The sequence below is a fragment of the Bombus vosnesenskii genome, unplaced genomic scaffold, assembly GCF_011952255.1.
Source record: "Bombus vosnesenskii isolate JDL3184/JDL3185 unplaced genomic scaffold, Bvos_JDL3184-5_v1.1 scf7180000013340, whole genome shotgun sequence".
NCBI lineage: Eukaryota > Metazoa > Arthropoda > Insecta > Hymenoptera > Apidae > Bombus > Bombus vosnesenskii.
The window spans coordinates 1,458,027-1,480,638 of NW_022882977.1; the positions used below are offsets into that span (position 1 = coordinate 1,458,027).

General features: G+C 32.2%; 1 protein-coding gene across 2 annotated transcripts in view; it reads right to left on the bottom strand.

Annotated features, from left to right (window-relative positions):
* The window catches only part of LOC117236211 (multiple C2 and transmembrane domain-containing protein), a 37,676-nt gene that overhangs the window by 10,756 nt on the left and 4,308 nt on the right, over window positions 1-22,612 (bottom strand). For both annotated transcript variants that reach the window (XM_033498954.1, XM_033498955.1), the window contains exons 2-6: window positions 15,236-15,547; window positions 8,971-9,345; window positions 7,048-7,323; window positions 6,243-6,385; window positions 5,712-5,903 (exon numbers count right to left, since the gene is read on the bottom strand). In XM_033498954.1, the coding sequence (XP_033354845.1) occupies window positions 5,712-5,903; window positions 6,243-6,385; window positions 7,048-7,323; window positions 8,971-9,345; window positions 15,236-15,293 (1,044 nt within the window). In that variant the 5' untranslated portion in view covers window positions 15,294-15,547. The remainder of the gene's footprint in view (window positions 1-5,711; window positions 5,904-6,242; window positions 6,386-7,047; window positions 7,324-8,970; window positions 9,346-15,235; window positions 15,548-22,612) is intronic.

Here is a 22,612-nt window from a genome sequence, read left to right on the forward strand (position 1 = left end):
ATGTATCTTCGACTTTGTTACGCCACACGTTTGTACATCGACGAATCTTCGTGCGATAACAATGGTAACGATGCTAACAAGTCTTCCTTGTAAATCTCGAAGCAGAACTGCCCGCATCTGTCATTTTTTAACGACATTGAAAGATCGCATTTGAATCAGAATATAAACTTCTTTCGTTTCCTTTTACATAATATAAATATTGCGATACGTCACAATAATTTTTCACTATATATATATATATTTCTAACACTAACACTTTTTATACAAAAAAAAAAGATTATCTTCACACCTCACAATCAAAACCACTTTTGATAAAACCTTTCAAGTATAAAATAATTAGTTTCGGAACCAACTAAAATATAAGAAGGCCAATCACAAAAGCAATCGTAGAAAATCCATTAAATTGTCTCGCACAGTTTCATTAAATCTCCACAAACGTATTAATACAAGACTTTAAAAACACAGACAAAATCACAGTAGCGTTTCGAAATAATACTTCATTTCACTGAAATCGATCTAGCCAATACAGGTTAACTGATTCCGTACAGATCGCGTGACCAATCTAACGATCTGAAGCGTGGAATTAGTGTTCAGATTGAACTAACCAAAGTTAAAGATTTTCTCTCGTAACCTTAATTGCCATAGAGAATAGAACCGAAAAATCTTCCTCGGACAATACTACGGCAAACGAACTGCTCGAATGCAAATTATTAGTATTCTTACAGGCTCACTGAGTCATCGGAAATGTTTGCAGTCACGTGTGCACGTGGCTCGAAGTCGTGATTCCACTTGCTAGTTATATTATATTGTCTTGTTTAACTAACCATTGTTATCCACACTATTTCTTAGAAGTACCTTTGTCGAAGAGAATTCTGGTTGTACAAGATGTTTTTTTTATTATTATGTAAGACAGACTTTTTTCATGAAAAATAGACGAAGATTTCGTCACTTTTTTACATATTTTTACATATAAAGTATTGACAAGCCAAAGTTACTGAATCCATTTATCGACATTTTTCGAATAATTTACTCTACTTTTTGTTTTGTAGAGTGAACCGATTTGGCAAATATGTTCATGTTACTGGTTCACACGTATATCGCTCATTTTACGCTGTTTTAATAACTGACACCACTCAGCGGTCAGTCAACAAAGTAGTGTCGTACACCGTATTTCATACCATTTCGAGATTTAACCGCCTCCTGGATGATTCCCATTCTGCGTTTTCATTCACTTTGTGCACACGCTCGTTAGTTACGATCGTGCAGTGTGTCTCGCAATGCTTGAAAAATTGTGCAAGTAAATATGTACTTATGTATGTATACGTTAACAATGTGCGGCGAAGACAAAAGAGTTACGCGAACGAAAGGGACGTTATTTTTAGCAGGAGGATCGTTCTGGTTTCCCGCGGAATGGCTCTCTTGAAATAATCGACAATTTTTTATCTGTACGTATTTTTAATAGATCTTTTTATTATTTTGCTTTGTTCACTTTGTTAAAGATCGAACTTTTTTAGATACAACGGGTTGGTTTAGAAACAAAACTTTAAAACAGAATTTACGACGGCAGCAAAACCACAAGAACCTGACATGCTCGAATGACGATGGTGACTGCTTCGCGATACAGCTTAACTCGACAACCGAACCTCTCTTTCCCTCTCCATTCCCGACACGGGAGGTAAACATTGCGATATCACGTATACATAACTTTAATATAGTATAGGTCGACTCGCATCACATTGGCGTAGACAAATAAATAAAACATTTCTACTCTCTTTTGACCTTTAACGAAGATGTGAATTTCGCCTCTAAGAACCCAATTTTCTAGTCGAAACCTATGTACTTATCTGATAAGAACTTTGTTGATACTACGAGCGGAACTAGATATTGAACAGTATTTATTCGTGGAGACTGAAAAGTATTTACGAGTAGTACTGTTTAGAGTACATAATTTTCAAGCTGCCTAAGACCACTTATGGAAAAGTGTATTTGACAAAACGATTCATACATTCATAATAAAGCGATATTCCGTTACTTTGAGCACGGTATACGTTCAAGTAAATGATAAAATTTGACGTTTAAATGGTTATCAGATTAAAGTAAGCCATACAATACGCCAAAGATATCAAACTTTAAAAAGGTATAACCTTTAAACCAATGAGATCCTTAAACTCAAAACCGTGAAAGTGAAAGTGCATAAAGTGTTGAAAATAGAGAGGTACCCAGAGGAAAAGCTTATTCTGACAAAGATTTCTTAATTTCTTCATTTTTCTCTGTATACTTTTTCTGTATACTTTTTTTATATTTTTAGGATTTACAGAGTATAGCATCACATTGTTATAGGCAAGTGGTCAAGATACGCTGCTACTTTCTTTTAGTTTCTGATTAAGATCCTATATCTTTTGATACAGAATTTCGTACATTCTTAGTTGGCTGCGTAGACTGCGTAATTTTACATGCAAGGTACGTCAGGATTAGAGATTAAGTAACATTTGTTTATCTATATAGATGATAAATGACGACTGGTGTCAGAAGGTTGAATACGTGTGTACTTTATAACCTACCGATAATGGACTCTTTTGAGACCACGTGAAACCTGTTAACTACTGAAACAGTTCGTGAATGGTTATTGTAATATTGTGAGCGCTTTATACTCGAACTTTGTCGTAGCATTTATGTACTCACGTCTAGCAAAGTATTAAAATAAAAACGTATATTGTCGCCTTCCTAGTTTATATTTTTAATATAATTACCATTTTAGAAAACCTTTTGTATGCATGTAAATATAACAATTATATTTATAATTATATTTATAATAAAGATGTGCATGTAATTAAAATAGAAATGTTCTGATTCTTAAAATTGTAGAAATTTATACGAGTCAGCGTTACTTAACCACATTCATGTAATTGCTTTTTAAATGCATGCGTCATGTTCCATTGATACCTATAACACATTACATAAGATAACTCCATTAATTCACACCCGACGACAATAAACGTTAGCAAACGTTTGTATGAATATTTTGTCGACTATCTTACCGATAAGTCAATGTTATACAGGAAGACCAATTGTATTTGCAAATCATACTCCAAATTATATTTCCGAATTTTAATTCCAATTTTCATCGATATTGATCATCTTTTCTATCGATTCCATTTACAATTATACAAAAAGTAATAACTCAAATGTAAATCAAATAAATTTATCATAAATAATTCATACATTCTTTTTACCGAATCGATTTCAGCGACGAAATTACCTTTTCCTAACGTTTCATGATTTTCTAATCCTTTAGACAGATTTCCATTAATTCAGAACTTACGAAATCTACTTCTTTCTTCTACTTAATGATATTGCAGATCGATTTCGATCAATTTCGACACTCGAAATAATCTAGTGTGAGACTATAACCATCGGTTACAATGGTTAGATCAGGCTCATTTTCTTGCGCATATGGAGAAATTGTTGTATTGCTGAAGCAGAAACATATCAAGAAATACATGTCTTTTACAGTATCGCTGAAGATTGCAATGTCTAATCATATAAAATATGATATATATTTATGATTTATGTCTTATAATCTCAAAAGTACATAATGTATACTAATATATTCTAAGGTAAAGGATATCAAATACCAGAGTCAGAATCTGAAAATAGTAATTAAACGACAGACCTATTTTGCAATAGAAGAAATTCTGAAGGCATCAATATCTTCCATATCTTTGAAAACCTAATGAGTGTTCTGGGAACTAACTGTGTAATACTGATGAATCTTATCACCTGCTTATCACATAATGTATTAAATGTATTTTTATTCAAGAAAGAAGATTAAAGAGACAATTTACTAATACAATTTTTTTATGCCCAATAACCGTGATATTAATAAAATTTAAATTTAGATTTATTTATTATTATAGCAGTTTTATTAATAGTAGTTACTAAGTATATACTTACTATAGTACTATTTAAGATAGTACAGTTATAATGACTTATATTAAATAGTAGATTAAATTGAAATTTTTGTGAGCACATTTAAAGAAATAGAACCTAAGCACAGATTTATTTTACTCACTAAACATTATCATAAACACAATGATACTAAGCTGCCAACTTTTTATAAATACATGAACATCCACAATCTGTTTATTAAAAATAATCTTATAGTATCAATTTATTTCAACGGAAAGCTATATCGTACCTTCTATTCATTCTTCTATAGAATCAACAACGAAACGAGCAATTTGTTGATAGATCTTTCCATGGCAAACACTTCGACAGTTCGTGTTCACTGTCTGCGTTCCAATTGCAGCTTGTCGAAGTTCATAGTCGATGGACTTATCGTTTACCGATATTCCACTGCGTAGAACGTATCTATCCACAGGAACGTCGAATTGTTCATTGTACAATGTTTAATGCTTGCCAGGGTGAATTGTTCGAAGCGTCCATCGAGTAAGAGTCGAATATTCCTTTGATACAGTAATAAACATGAAACTGGACCAACGAGCCCTAATTTTTCATTCAGGTACTTCATTATCAGTTCCTCGACCTACTTTAATCGATTTTAACATAATGAGGATCAATGATGTTATTAGGTTGACTAGCATATGAAATGTTATGAAATGCTGGAAATGCTGGGAAAATACTACCCATTAAATATATTGTCCTATCATCAATTATTTTTTTCATTAATTATTTTTATTAATTACCTTTTTTAATTCCATGTTTTTACTTCTCACATATGCCAAGTTATTGAATTTCTCAACGCATACAACTTGAAATTATATTTTGTTAATTCTTAATATGAAAAGTGCAACTGAAACTAGTCAGTCATGTTATAATTTTAGCATGTTCACCTGTAAGGCTGTAGGTATCATAGAGTGTCAGATTCGCACATTTTTACTGCTTACAAATTATGCAGCATTCATATGCAGTTCATTCGGTTTATTAAAATTCTCTTCACAGCGGCTCGTGCGAGGAAGATAACGTCGTTCAAAGTGGCACAACGGTCTGTGTGCCCCTATCACCGCCATAATATGCAAATCCTCGACATTATCTATGTTTATGGATTCTGAATCGGCAGCTGTTTAGCCTCGATAGTAGTAAATAACTACAGGTCGCATAACCGATCAGGAACATTTACCGTTTAAAGTTTCCTTATTAGGAGAGACGAAGAGAATTTTGAGCTTAAACGTGCAGTAACTTTGTCTTGAAAAGCTCTCCATACAATAATAACTAAGACAGATATTTAGGTGATCTCATTTAGCTGAGCCACCCTGTATATTGATTGTTTATGTACAAGAGAGTACAGCAAAAAGAAATTCTTACAAACTCACTAGGAAGTTATTAAATTTGATACACATTGTGGTAATAGAAGACAAGATGGAGCAAGCCAAAGCTCCGGAGTTTACTTTGACAGGTGTCTGTCTCTATTATCTACACTTATAAGCTAAACGACCGTCGCTTATATCTTAAAGCTCCGTTATTCTGATCGTGTTTATTTGCACCATCAACATAATTTAAGCACCATAAAACAAACAGGAGGACTTTACAATCTCGGTTTTAAATTTCCAGACGCTAATTTTATCCTCATTAAACGGTATATTAATACTACTGCGCCTGATAAAGAGCTACGATTACTTTAAAAACTTATTAAAAAATAGCTAAACAATCCACTAAGACATTAAGAAATTACAAAAAATCAAAAAATCTACCTGTTCCTTTTCCTGCTGGTTCCTCGGCCAAAGGGTAACTGTTAAATAAATCTCGCCCAAATGTTGTTTGGGCCTATTGTGGTCTTTCAGTTCCAGCATGACATCCTGTGACTGGCCTAGGTCCAATTGCGTGAGATCCAATTGCGCTACGCCCATAAAGTCATCCTGCAGGCCCCAGTCGTAGTCGAAGACCTGTCGAAACGACCAAGGTCTTTTGCTAGTCAAAAGAAAGAGCAAGAAGAAACTGATAAAAATCCCGGCGACCATTCCCAAACATTCTAGGACGAATTGCAGAGCGAATAAAAAGAACACGATCTATGGAATAAATTTAATTTTCTTTCAGAATTTTTCGTGGGTGACTATTACAGTTAGCATCAAGAACGAATAGGACTAAGAATTTCTTTAGAATAAATTCATTCTCTTTTTTAATACACTGAGAGATTCAGTTGACAAAAGCTTGAGAAAAATTTCATTAAAAAGATTCTTAATAATCTTATATGCATATAACTTGTATAACGATGTAGAATTTACCTTGAATGTTAGAGACTGGAAAGGATCCTCGATTGGCAGAGTTACGCTTTCATCCCAAACTGGATTCAGGTCGCGGTGAACGGTCCGCGACTTGTGCAATAACCGACCCCCGCTTTTCACTTTCACGTAAGGATCACTGGCTCCTGAAATACACAATTAATATCCTGTTCTTCAATTCCATGCCAAACAATAGTTATTTGCTTAATCGAAATTTTATCATGATTTTGGGTAACATTCTACGAAAGGGGGATTACATGAAACTGGGGCAAGTCCTTTGATAGAGTAAAACCGGGAAACGTTGGGCTTTGGGAATATATGTATCGTGATACAACCTTGCTATTTCTCTAAGAATAAGTGGCACTCTTTCTACATGGATAGAATATGCTTCATGTGATGGAGGAAGGTTGAAAACTAGGTACTACATATTCGAAGAACAAGTATTTTATACTCTTCTTTTTGAAAAAAAACAAAAGTGGCAAGTTTTTATATTTTTCAAAATTAACATCATATTTAAAAGGAGAATACATAATAATATTAGAAATTTTATTACACTATTCAATTGTAAATTACACAATTTAAATTACACAATTATAAATAATTGCTTCCATATTAAATTCATGAAATCTCTCATACACAAAAGCTACTTCAACTAATCAAAAGGACTGATCTAGACTAATTTGCCACCCTTTCACAGCTATTCGCGCAGTTCTTCAGAGACAGCTGGCAGAATCAAAATACACAGGCACAGTTCTACTTTCGTCCACTTATAAAGGCAGAAGAAGTGAAAAATGAAAGTTTATCTCACCGCATCTATCCATAGCAACAAGGTTCGCCCCTCTTTTGATGTGCAAACGAAGCTGGAAGAAAGCATGCTGCCTCAACGCTAATTCCCTTCTACGGGCGAGTTCCTCCTGAACGAACGAGCTATCATCCTGGCTGATCGATCCTCGAGCTTCCTCGTTCGAGTCCTTTGAGTGCTGGAAACTCAAGGATCCTTTCGAATATGCTTCGCTGCATTTTCCAGGACTGTCTTCCGGTCTCGTCACGACATTCTGCCTTCCTCCGTATACCAATGGCGACTCTACGTGTACAGAAATATCAAACACGTTAAACACAACGTGTTGATCATATAGTATGCAGGATGATTTTAATTTTGGTAACTTAATCTAACTTAATCTTAATGTGAACTAACACCCCTCAGAGGAGATGTATAGTATACAATTTTCTGCTACTTTGGTTTTTCATCAAGATTTAACTTTGAATTACTACATTGAACTTTTTACATAGATTTAAACGTAACATTTCTACATTCCACATTAAAAAATATATAATTATTATAATAAGTGGGTTTAAAAATTCGTATACCGAAGATTAGTATTCTTAAAGATTGTACATGCACATACATAAATGTATTTAGCATTCCTTTAATGTAAACATGATTCCAGAAAATACATTTAATGAATATTGTGAATAAATATTGTTGAATGAACAAAGTCCTTTAGCAAATAATTAACTTTAATCTAGCACTCAGTGTTTTCTTAAAACTGTAATCACAATAACTTCTTAAATAACAAGATGATATAATAATTAAATCAGAAAGTGTTTTCAAGTAAATATTTTTGAAGGAACTCTGTTCAACTTAGAACACTGTTCAATCAGATATGTATGTAAATAGTTTATTAGCTTGTGGAGTACACAGGAAAGCTTTTCAGTTTAACACCAGTCTAATAATGATGCACAAACGATAGAAACCCCTAGCACACGTTTCGCAGATCAATCAATATAATGAAACATAAACGACCTGCTCGTATCGATCCCCTGCATCAAACGTGCGCGACCTGGCTTTCAACATTTGCAAAGTTTTTCTCTTTTTCATAACTTGATCAAGAACAGAGAGAAAAAGTTTCCCCTGCTGCGAAACAAATTTCAAAGTTAACATCCATTGAGCCTCGTTATTACTCTACTCGAGGATGATCTTTTTTATGAAAGCAATCCACCGTGACAGTTTCATCGTTCTTTGTTCGATCATACTTCAGCTAATTGAAACTTAATTTTTTCCATGTACTATATTGTTATGTATTGTACGTGAACGTGTATGTATTGTACTGAATGTATTGTGCTGAATGTTCTTATTTACATTTTCATCTTGTTCGTTTACACCTTTGACTTGTGTGCTTAAAATTTAAGCTTACTATTTACATATATTATCAGTTTATCTATCTTCCTATTGGTTTCTTTGTCTATTTTGCTTATTTAATTGCTTATTGACTTGTCTGCTTATCTACTTGAAATTGCCAGAATTCTTTCAAGACTATTGGAAAACCGACCATAAAACATAAAGTAACATAAATCGTATTATATTTTCATATTTAGTATTTTCTTGTATTTTATATGCGTATGTAGTTCTTTAGCAAGATGCATACTGCTATGATTATAAGTTCCTGCAAAGGGAAATTGTTATAATTTATCTGTATTAGAAATGAAGCAGCGCATAAGAAAATAAAGGATTTCTAAATCAAAAAATTGTTACATACAAGAAATTGGATACAGTAATGTAATACCAATCAATGATGACATGATGATGAGTTAATTGGTCCTCTAATAATAAGTTAACAAGTCTAGAAATGATTGAAAACCAAAGAAGACAATATATGTATTTATTTATTTATATAATATAAATATTAATTATAATATAATATATAATAAATAAATAAAAATATTTATATACCTGGATGAGTGAGACAGTGTCTGGCTGGACTCTGCGTAGCCGACGAACTTTTACTATGCTCCGAAGAGTAATCTGCAGCGTAATCGGATTCAACACCGTGAGATAACGTGGTACCGGCATCTTTCGACTTTTTCCGTTCTTTGCTTCTATTTCGACCCCACCGGCTCTTCAAGGTTGCGAAAAAGATGTGTGTACGTTGCGCCACCGAGGTGGCGTGCCGATGATGCCGATGATGATGGACGACACCAGAATCGGCTTGTTCACCGCGTCGTGACGGCGAACTGCTGTCGTTGTTCCGGAGCTCCGTGGCGCTTTTCGAGAGCTGACGGCTCCCGTTCAAGTTTAGTCGGGATCTCTCTTTCACAAGTCTGCTATCTGGAAAATTATTCTTCTATGTGATACGTAATTCCTTAACAGAATATAATATCGAACGTATTTTCAATACAGCCATGTTTCACAAAAAACAATCTCATCATAATACATTTCGCATACATAATACATAATACATATCATAATATAATTGTTCCACGAAATACATAAGCACATAATAATGTCTTATACATTATTAGTAATTCATAATTAGTAATTAGCAATAAAATAATAAAATAACGTAATAGTATCGAGGATCATGTAGATTGTAGCATCGTAACTCATATTCAATAGAAGTAGGTTATGTTCATACGCATTAAAGCTCAATTTTAATCGGTTGACTGCCATGGCGATTACACATTAGCATTTGTGATGGCGCCACAGAAGTCTCTGTCCCTCTGGAGTGCATGCAATAGTGGTGTCACAGGGAAAATTGGTGGCCAGAAATATCAAAGCTGTCAGTAGCGTTATAAGTACGCTGTGGATAATTGTTAAAATTATGTATTTAGTATTTTCATGAACGCAATTAAAGCAATGGAATCTAACAGTAAGCGAAAAGTTGTTTCGCTCGAAACGTTTAAATACGTATTATTAGTAGGCACGATATTTTAAAAATTTATTAAATTGAGAATTATTTAATTACTATAAAATAAAAATAATTTGGAAATTATTTCATGTACATTTTTTTTAATTTCAAATTTCCTATAACTGTGCAAACATTAAAATTGATAATTTTATAAATAATAGTAACATAATGATATACAATAATTATGAATATTCGTATACATATAAGAGACAATAATCTAGCTTGGAGTATGATTTTATACAAGTACGATCCATATTAATAAATGAGCCAAAAGAGAAGATAATAAGAGCAGACTTTATCTGCAAAAAATTGCTGTAAAGCTTGTAAACGTTCGACTGAAAGAACGGAAAGCTCCGCGTATCCATCCCGTATACAATATCGTTAGTAACGCGATCGATGTCCAAGAGCATGAGAAAGCCACCTGAGCCTTTAATTCCTCCAATGAGGTCGTTACAATCACGTTCACAAAGGCGTTTAATCACTAACAACGAGAGGGTAGTTACGTTGCAATATTCTGCGGCAGAATTACGTTTTATATGTACTTACATTATTAGTGAACAAACTATGAAACCGTCTAAATCTTTAGCAGTTCTAGAAATCAAGATACTATATCGATTTTGAATAAACCATGAACTCGTTCGAGAACGAGAAAAAGTCCAGATAAAACTAGAACATCTGACAAAGCTATCACTCACGTATCTAGAACTCATCAACCAATATGAAACAGATATAGATATACATAATATGTACATATGCATAAGCATATATCTAAGGAATTATTATGCAAATACAACTTTTAATTTACTCCTCTCCCATAAGAATTTAATATTATGTTACAATTATGTTTGTCTTACATTTTCAATGCATTCCATCTGCAAAACATTCATTCACATAAATATAATAAACAAAATGTAGATAGCTATTATTATGTACATATCAATAATAAAATTTATACATTGAATAATGAAATACAATAAAATATAAGTAATAAGATATCAATATAATATAAGGTTAGGAATGATAAAAAAGTTAGGTACATGTATCTAAGTAAAAGTCTCTTATGGCAAGAGGATACCAAATTATTCAGGCATGCATTGAATTCAAAGGTTCTGGGGTTAAGTGCCATGCCATGTCTCAGAGACCTCTTACTAGAAGGCACCCACTCACCCCTTCCCCAAACGATAGTCAAATCTTCCAGGAACAATGTTCCTATTCTTGGGGGCAACACAATGTCGGGTTCCTTGCCATATGTACTGTGTACATAACCGAAGACTCACACGCGTCTTTCAAGCAATTAATCCCATGACACCTGATAGCTATTTGGTTTCTCTAGCTACTCTTGAACATTATTTACTCTCAGAAGAATTTTGGTCAAATGCAAGTTAAATATGCTAGATTTGTGATAACAGATTTTTTTATGAAACTATACAAGAATTAATTCGTATATAGTAACGTATATTATCAACAATTAAACGTGTCAATCTACTTAACAGTGAGATTTTTAAATTATGTAAAATACTATACAATATAAATAACAAAATAATACTGATAAACTGCTACAAATGTGATTTATTTAATATAGATAACCTAAAAGAAAAAAAATAAAATATTAATAATTAGAATAATAAAAATAAAAAACTGATTTTAATCAACAGGTAAAATATAATGTCCAAGTGTTTATTTGGAAATACCATTTCACCTTAATAACACGGTGTACCTATTACATCTGTATAACCTGCGTGCGCATGCAACCAGCTTATTAAATATACGCAATTGCTGGTCAAATGGGAGATCTGTCTGAAACTTTTACAAGATTATTTGGATTGCATCAATATGGCTTAACATATTTTCAAACAAAGATGTTAATAACCAATGGCTTACGTTAGACGCACTGTTATACAACATATGATATAATTAATGGTACAACCACGAAGAAAGCACAGTCTATGCGACAATACGGATAATGTTGTGCCACATTAAGTTATAGAGTGATCGTACTAGTCAGAGTAGCGACGTTAAGAATTCTTTATAGGATTATCTTGAAAATTAGGATTTTCTAATATATGTCTTTTATAAGATTTTCTATAGCATTATATGTAATATATATAGTGTAATCATGGATTAAATTGACTAAAATATGGCAATACATACAATGGCGCTAGTAGATACAACAACCTTTAAAGTCGTTCATAGGAACATCTTAGAGGTTAGAATTATCTTATATTTTTTTGTAGGCATTTCCTATAGCACAGTATTTGAAAATCCATCATATAAAACTTTTATGTTACAAATACATACATATTATTATCTCCTCTATGCATCTATATATCGTACTTCATCATACATGCAAATCATTCTAAAAATACAACGGGAAGAAAAACGACATTTAACCAAGCTGCAGAAACGCCACAAAGCTTGGTAGAGTGAGTAAATTGGATATAATATAGGGAATTAGAAACACTCGATACCTCGCTTAAAAGGTTATTGATGTACAGTCTCTTTGTAGGGAGATGGGTTTGAGGACGACAAAAAATACAAGAAAAATACATTATATTTATTTTTATGGGAACTAAATGGAGGTAATATTATGAATACCTAAGCGATATTTTATGATCCAATGATGAAAGAGGAAGTGACGTTGCATGGAAAAATTGTTTATCTGTAAAAAAAGCAGCCAGTTATCTCTTACTCTGTTAACTAAAAGTTTCTATAATAATATAATTACTAGATTAAAATATTTCATTTTTAAATTATATTTGTAATTATAAGATGTACATTGTGATATTTTATGATTCTTTTTAAAAATTTGGTTAATAATTGTTCATTTTAGATTGTCGTCTAATATTATTTTTCTGTTGAATCGTACAAGATGATTTCATAAGAAAGAAAGTATTCAGAGGGAGGAGAAATGTAATTCAGTGTGTTCAATGTTATTAGATTTCGGCCAGATTCGTCGGAAACGAAAATAACACATCGATCCACGAGAGAAAACGGATTTGATAGGGAATGGTACTATTACAGGATATTGCTCTAATCTAATTGATTGCGGATAATGGAAAATATGTAATTCTAATTTTCAAACCGAATATAGTTACAAGAAAAGAAACAATGAAAAAAGACAAGCTTGTAATTTCTGTTTTTTCACGAATTACTCTATGCATGATATATATGTCAGAATCTTACTATATCCTTAATTTTGAATCAGCACATAATTGAATACACAATTGAAGTACATAAAATGACACATGCAATTTTAGGTGCATCAAACAGCGCCACTACTGGAGAGTTTTAAGAGGCTGCATTTCTTCCACCAACTATGCTTCTAGCTCTAACTCAGGCAAGTAGTATAACAGACGATTAAGTTGACCAACTGTGATTCCAATTCATACCCATAATAAAATTTCTAATAAATTTTCACTTTTAGTTAAATTTAATATAGATTTATGTATAGATCATAGATACAGAAATTATTACATGTGATTTACATATAATATCTTAACTGTACACTTAACTATGATCTCAATCAAATTTAATATGTAAAAAGAGCATGTAAAACAGTGGTTTAATTCGATGACACAATGACAATCGCAATGGAGCAAAATTTAACGGTTTACGTAATCGCATAAAAGTACATTTAACAGTCATCACCGACAATGCAGCCTCGTTGAGCCTTGTTGACTGTGATCACATGAATCCAGATTTTATCTCATAGCGTTTAAGTGAATCAAATGGGGAAAAAATCGAACTTAACGAAGTATTTGTAGAGTGATTGAAATAACTGGATACGACACAATGACCAGATTTTATTAACCCGTGAATGATTAATTATAGGAGAGTCAGTTTTAATGCGATTTCGTCAATTTATAAAACAGATAATTCATAAGAGAGATACGATATTATGTAAATTATGAAGTATTTAGCGATGAATATCGTATTTTATATGTCGAATATTTTCGATTTATATAATTTTTGTAAAGAATTAGAATTGAAAAATTCATAACAAAAATGACCCTTTGAATCATAGTCTATATAGGTGACATAGCAAGATAGGTTAAGTTATTTAATATTGAAATATTTAGTTTTAATTTGTATATTATTTTGATTAGTTTTAATTTTGTATATTATGTGATAAAAAGCATTACGAGCCTACAGTCGATAACATCTATCGTGCAGTCAATTAGTTATCATTTTCTCCAAAATGGTTCCTAATGACTACGGAACTACTGTGAATGTTCCTGCGGACTTTGTTCCGCTGAGAGTGTATTAGAGTTGTATATATACATATACTTGCACGAATAGTGGTCCATACCGGATTACTGATTGGAAATAATCTATCGACCTATAAGATTCCTGTAACCAATATCTTTCTAGACTACTCTCTACCGTGATTCCATTGAAATTTGGAAAAATTACCGCATTCGAAAAAACAATCTCCTTACCGAAAGGTTTCTAGAAGGAATTGTAAAAACAAGAAAACCTAACCTTTTAAAGAGTACATTTAATAATAAAGAAAACAATAAATAGTCTAAGAAAAGGGTAATAAAACAAGTAATGTAAAAATATACATAAAAAATTATAATAATAAAAGTATAATGGAAGAATAGAAAAAACATTAAAAGAAGTACAAGGACACCAACAATACTAACAACGAGCAACACCATAGAGAAGATACGATATCAAAACACAAAGAAAAATAGTGCATTTTCCATATGAAAATACGACAAAGGAACTTTAAGATATTTTCAAAGACAAAGTTCCTTTAAACTCTTTTAAAAGATATCCCAGAAGTCCAGATATCCTAGGTATCCAGAGGACATCATATGTCAAAAGCACAAGACCGGAAAGCTTTAGGTGGATGAAGTTGACTTACAAAGTCGCCAACGTGAAAATGTGACACAATATATATACGGAGTAAAGAAAGAAACTTAAAGAGAAATACAGAATTACAAAAAAATCTTCAATGCAACTTCCAAATAAAATCATGCCCAAGCACCAAATAAAAAAAAAACCAAACTAAAGACAACACACAAAATCACCAATACTTCCAACCATTACTATATCATCATTTATAACAAAGTCGTCACTTAATCAAACTCTTTAGAACTCCACAAATGTTTCTCAATGTTCAAGCAATGTACAAACAGCATGGTATTCACTATCAATTCTTTTGTATTCGGTATTTATCTAGATAATTGGAGGAACTGACCTAGGTCAATATACAATATCTAGCATAACTCCCGTACCATAATTGACAGCAATAGTCAATAACAAAGGTAGAGGACAAAAGGTTAGGAGGATTAGCGCACTCACCCACTTGTATCTGTTCACTGTCCTCCGACCCAGCGAGTAGCTCGACGCTCTTGCTCATCTTATCCACCGAATACGCGGTTTGTATATCGAAGCTCCAGCTCGCGAGCCTTTAATCTCTTCTTGAAGTGCGCCAGTCTGCCGCATGCCGACAGCATGATTTCGTCGGGAGATCAACGAACCTAAGGAGCATCGGCAACCAGCCGCATATCCCGAGTTTCCACGGGAACCAACCTCACTTTCAGATGATCCTGGATCCCGTCAATGCTTCCACGGCTGCTCCATGCTTTTCGCGATTCAAGTTGACGCGATCAACTGCCGTGATAGATGAAACAATCGTGAGAATGCGATACCATGAATTTTCATTTATACTAACATTCGAAACTTTGGGTACACATACCCTATTTCTACTATAAACATGTCAGGTAAAATTGAAAACGAAATACGTAGCAAACACGAGATTTGTGCAGAATTGTGAAAAAACAACGCAAGATGGCGGTACGGTATTGTTCGCATTTGTATCTGTTTCGTAAACTTTGCTATAACATATTTGTATATTTTTATATTAAGTAATTATCAATTTTAATAAATGCAATTGCTCGATTGTTATTAACTACTAAGAACACTAACTATTATATTAACTAAATATATAATGTTATATGTACGTTTATAAATAAAAAGCACATAGACTAGACAAGACTTAGAAGAAAAAGGACGTAAAACAGTAAAATTGTATCCCCCAAATTGTATCTACAAAAACCCCAAACTCCAAATTATAGTGATGAAGATTATTTTTCAAACAGTAATTAGTAAAATTATCTAAATTCAAACAAGTTAAAATCATTTTACTAGTATAAACTTATTACTTACTCGATACAAGTTTCTACACTAATTATTATTAAACAGGTTACATGACTTCAGTTTTCTTATATTCATGTATTTAGCTTCAAACCAGTTTATTGTTGTATACCTATTACCTTACTTACAATTAGTAAAAAATATGGTTCTATATTTCAAAGAAAATTCTTTCAACTACCAACAAACAACAAGGAGCTGGATCTAATCTAATGTTATTTAACTTTATATTTGTTGACATTGATCCTCTAGGCCTAATTGATGTTAGATATACGCCATTCTAGATAAACAATTCTATGATTTAAATTCAAACAATTTCAAGTAAAATTACATTGGACAAAAAATTAAAATTAAGTAACCTGACTAATCGGAAGACTTGAATAGTTAGATAGAATAAGACAATCACAGAAGAAAGATAAGATAGTAGTCAAACGCAGTACATGATTAACCTTCAAATGGCTCTCAGCCATCAATATCTCTGACCTCTAACGTAAACACACGTACATAAACGCACAGCTTCCTCTGCCGTATCGAAATTTGTTGAATGTGCACGGTCCAATAATTTAGCATCTGTTGCCGTCTGACTTAAAGTAGAGGCCAAGAGTATTGACTGGTTAAGGGCATTGCTCCTCCGTTGCTTTACCACACTGATCAATACTATGTAATGTAATGTAAATGTTATATATAATACGTATTTGGTTAAATAGATAAACGTTAGAAATATATAGAAAGTGGTCTCGATGTATTAATTCACGCCGCTACGTACGAGAACGTACCACTACAGTGAATACTGCCTATAGTTGTGCGTCTGTGGCAGCGTATGTGTCAGAATTGGTTGTCGGCTTAGCTTGTCTTCTGTTTATAAACAGGGGTCGAACGAGCTTAAAGATACCATGCATACCGTGCATATACAAGTCTGCAAAAAATGTGTGTTATCCTCGTTTGTAAACAGAAGATGGCGGCCGGTGATTGGCAGACAATACTGACTCGTAGACTGCCACAGACGCACAACTGTAGGCAGAATTCACTGTAGTGGTACCGACAGTCCTTCGCGAATATCTCGGTAGCTAAGCGAGTTCTGCCCTCATATGTTTAGAAAAAAGTTGTTCCAAATGTTAGAATATATCTAAAAATCATAGAAATCGAAGTCTAGTCAGTCCTTCTACAGTTTTACCGAATGTAATTTCTGCTATGGCAATAACTTTATGATATAAACCCTCTTTCATCTATATTCTTTAGTATATTTTCTTTCTTCGTACAAAAGTGAATCCATTCTTCCTCCTACGGCAAGAGTGCAATGACGCTGGACAAGAAATAATTTTGATCAAACAGTACATTCAATCTTACTTCATAATGATGCACCGTATGGTAAAATTCAACGAATGTTGATATGTACATCATAGAAGACTGTACATTTACGCGCATCGGATACTATATAATAACATGTTATTTGTTGCGCGCTCTTATGTGACGCGACGTTGTACAGCGCGCTTGTGAATCTGACTTATGTAATTCTTATCAGGATACTCTACAAATATCACACATTTTAGAATTATAATCTATTAGTTAGAACGAAACAAAGAATGGAGACTTAAACAGTCAAAGATTGTTAATTGGAAATATCGTAGTAAAGAGAATGCGGATTTTTATGCATTTATGGAAAATTGCAAAAATGCATGCAAAGTATATTAACTTAAAGTAGAATACTTGTTATAGTATTTAGTAGGTATAGCAAAACTTTGCAAGTAAATTTTAGTCTTTCAATTATTTATATTCGTATAATTAAATAATTATGTATTAGTAAAATTAATAAAGTTATTGATTATTTTAATTCTCATAAATATCCGCAGTCTAATAATAAATGTTAAATAATGGTATATTAATTAATGGTATATCGACATATTTTCATATTGTCTAAAAATTGTTTAAAAATAGTGAAAAATAAAATGATTGAAACTACATAATATTTTTTACAGTACATCTTAATATATTAAATCATTATACTTTAAGGTCTATTTTACAGATATGTACGCAGGATAAGATAGTAATGGTGTAAGATTAATATAGCTTTCAACCAGAACATGTACCCAAAACTTTCGTGCGATAGTTTATAGATAATATGTAGATGTACTTGTATAAATATTGCTTTGATAAATGGCTTTGCGAGAGTTGATAAATAGTAATAATTTCAGAAGAAACAATTTCAGGTGGTCATGGTGATTATTCTCAATTGAAGAATCAGTTAGGTTTTATTATTATTAATTATTATTAGGTTTAAAGTAACGGTCGATAAGCTATAGTGATCTGTGCTTAGAAAAGTACACTGGTGAAGTTTGACACTTTGTAGCGTAATGTGAGAATTAAATATATTTACTTTTTTGTAAAAATAAAAATAACTAACATATATATATATATAGTTTTCTTAGAAATAGAAATAACCCATAACATTCTTAGTATATGTCATTTAACAATGGATGGTAGAGAGATAGTAAAGTTCCATAATTGACGTGAGAATAGTAAAAGGAGAAAATGACAACATGTATAGGTAGGCCTGCCTTTGATTATACGTGTACCGTGTACAGGGTAAGAAGTGGGGAAGATATAGTAATGCGACGTGTGTTGACAGTCCCGCTTGTAATGCTGAACTGTGATAGTGTTACGGCCTAATAGTATCCTACATTATTGAATAACATGTACCGCAAATGTGCCATTATGTACTTTGTAATTACCTGACAAAACAAATCAATAAGTTAAACCAATAAATCGTTCTTTTCGTTAAATTCTAAAAACCAAATAATTTCAAAATCCCAAATATTCTACTGTTGAATTGTTTGTTCAAAAAGTCACACCTGTTTTGTTCTGTTACAAATTTTACAAAATAAATTTTCCTCAAAATTAATTCCTCTGTAAAAAAATTATATTCTCTACAATTTTAATTCAAAATAATTTTCACATAAAAATTCAAACAGTGTGATTTTACATTTTTATAAATGTTTCAAATTTTAACACAGATTTACTTTTACAATAAAATTTAAATATTCCCTACATTGCAAATATCCATGTGTAATACGAGATTTATTTTATTATTCATCAAAAAAAAAAAGAAAATATACGACGCATCTATGGCAAACGTAGTCGCTGTTGCACACAAAACACTTCTTGCAGCCTTTGCACTGATTAAATATCCATAAATTTCTGTTTAATTTACGTGCCGATGGCCAGCTCCACAGGAAACAGAAGCTGTCCAGAATGATTCACGATCGCGTGAATATTGCGCAAATTACTTCCGCCCTTAAGACTCGAACTTTCAACGATTTTCTGACAAACTAATAAACACCATATTATACATGAATTTATAAGTGAAATCTCTTTCTCTCCTTAGCACTGAATTGTTCGATAATATCAAAAAATATAATAACAATTAATCTCTTTTTGTTTAACTTTGGATTATTACTAAGGCTAAATGTACAATATTTTGCTTCTGAGATAACACTAGTGCTAATATTCTAGTTTACTCATTATTTAAGTGTTTTGCTTGAACATTATCCACGCGTGCTGTGAAACCCTATATGTACTAGCAAAAAAATAGGTTAAGTTTAACGCGTTTACTGGTGAGACATTTTATATCACATAGTCATTGATTACTTATAGTACAGATAAGCATCATACTCACACCACAAATAAAAACACCAGTACCATCTTTGTAGAAGACATAACTATTGGTAGCACGTTTCCTATGTGGGAGAAGTTGAAACGAAAAAATTCCATAAGGTTAAGTCGTAGGCAGACTTGAATTAATTCCATAAATATTATAATGATCTTCACTTCAGAATCTAGAATATACTATATGCGCAATAAATAATTTTTATTCATAACATGTATAATAATTTACGATCACGATTAACCTTAACAGTCCATTCATTAATAAGGTTATGTTCAAATGAAATCCTAAAGTGATACTTCTCAATGCTTCGAACATTTTAAATATGTAGATTAAAGCATTTCGGGAATAAGGCTATAAGGACTTTTGGATTCAAGGTTATTAACTTTTAATGATAATAATAATAGTTTGATAAAGTGATTGTTATATTGAAGACAGAACTGTTAAGGGTAAGTACTTCTAATAATAGTACCTATAATAGAGAAGAAAAAGCTTGATAACCACAACAAATTGTATACAGTAATTATTTCGTCATTGCTATAAATGGACAATACACATATTCACAAGTACATGGAACAAAAGAAAAAGTGGTGAAAATAAGTACTTCATCTATTTATCCTCTGCACACTCAAAGATATGAATTAGCATTACACAAACGCGTGATTACACTCGTACTATAAATAGCATACAATATAATATGATTTCGCTTTAGCATTATTTTTGTAAACAATTTAGTAATAGTTATGAAATATTTGTATATATATGAATTTAAAGTATAGAAAACAAGCTTTCTAATAAAATAACTTTCATTTTGTTATTTTTGGTATATTAGATTTTTTATGTATGAAGTAATAGCAATTAATACATTTCTTTTAAGATATAAGAAATTGACGTTTAAAAAGATTATCTCAGAACATTCTCATGTTAATCAAGGGTTAAATAAACATTGTACGAAGATATTTATTATTATTTTAAGAAAACAGTTTACAGGGGATTTTTGAAAAGGTATGTATGACCAAATGGGACTTCAAGATTTTGCGTATGAATCACGATGCGATTTCTCAAATTCGCTTGATAAAAGCTTGTGCTATAAGTGGAAGATAAACACGTTGCATCGCCATTCCACTCGCCAAGTTAAACAGAACAAAAATATTCGTAGAGAAATTTGGAGAGAGAAGAATAAAGTATGTAATAGTATAGAATAAGGTAATAAAAAAATTATGATAGCTGTTAAAAGCACAGTTTTACTTGTACATTATAATCTTATATTATGATTTTATAATTTTCAAAATTTGTAACGAACAATTTTCCTTAACAACAATAATCGTTTCAAATTCCAAATTTAGGATAGCAAAGTATCTTTTCAAAAAATTTCATAATAAAAGCAATTATTCCAAGTTCCATATCTTGGATAGTAAAGTTCCTTTCTCAAAAAATAATTATTCCAATTTCCAATTTTTGTGTGGCAAAGATACTCTTCTAAAAAACATACAAATAAAGAAAGTATTTCAATATCCAAGACAAGTATTCATATACTATATAACAAAAAAAAATCGTGATAAGTTTTATAAAATACACTGCGATGAATACAAACGATTTTCATAAGAAATTAATAAATTCAGTTAACCAGGCCGTGGCTTTATCTTCGCCAGAACGATAATAAACTTTAAAACGCCAGAAACTTTATACGTAAACGAGAATGGTTGAATTGCAGAAACTGTGAAATAAATTCTAGATCTCAGCGTAGAGTACGAAGGAAGACGGAAGTTGCCGAGGAAATACGAACTGATAAACAAATAACGGCTACGCGGCGCTACGGAAATCTGAGAACGTACATATGTGCCAGTCTCGCTTGAATTCCTGAATGCATGTTGCGTTTGTCCTTTATTTACTATTACTTTTAATTGGTTCACCAAGTTAATAAAAGTCGTTTTAGTTGACTTCCTTTTGATCAATTAAGGACTTCGTGGGAGGGCACTTTAAATGGCCTTCGAATCATAACTGATGTGTCACTATTGATACTGATAATGCTATGCTTCATTTATTTTAAAATCCTCACCTGATTGAATATCTATAAAAAAGATAGAATCAAATGATGAGTATTAAAATTGAATTTGGAGGTACTTGATCATTCAATTTCGGATTTGAATTTTTATTGATATTTAAAATTTGGATGCTTAAATTGGAATTTCTTAGTTTGAATTAATATTTGAGTGTTTAAATTTGAATTGATTGAATTAGAATCGTTAAATTTGAATTTAAAATTCGAGTTTATACTTTAATCTGAATATAAAATTTAAATTTCCCTTTAAAGGACGTTTTTTTTATTTTTAACGTGGAGGAAACCCGCACGGACACCAGGCCGCTTCTGGGGCCGCAACCGACTAAAATCTCCATGATGACTGCGATCGAGAGAGGCCCGGAAACGCCTTTTAAGGACTATTGTAAAACTAACAAAGAAAATCGACTACTTCGCCGCCGATTCTGAATAAACCTAACATTTTTTGAATACGTAACCTAGATGACATACTTTTACCCTGCCTTCATACTGCATATAACCTCACTTTTCTTATCCCCTAACTTAAAACTCACTTGGTAAATACCCTCTAATCTAAACTATTCAATAAAACACCTAGAGCTTGCAACAAAATGATCAAAGAATCTTCCTTGTCACAGTTTCTCGTCACATATAAGTAAGATAAACGACCAATCAAGAACATGATACTTCCTTAACAAAATAATCCCTTCAAACTCCATGACCTGGCACACAATTGATTTTTCCCAGAGCAAATACTTGCAACGTACAAAGATATTGCTCAGAGAGCAGAAAACAACGGTTTAATTAATTGCAACGTCTGATCGAG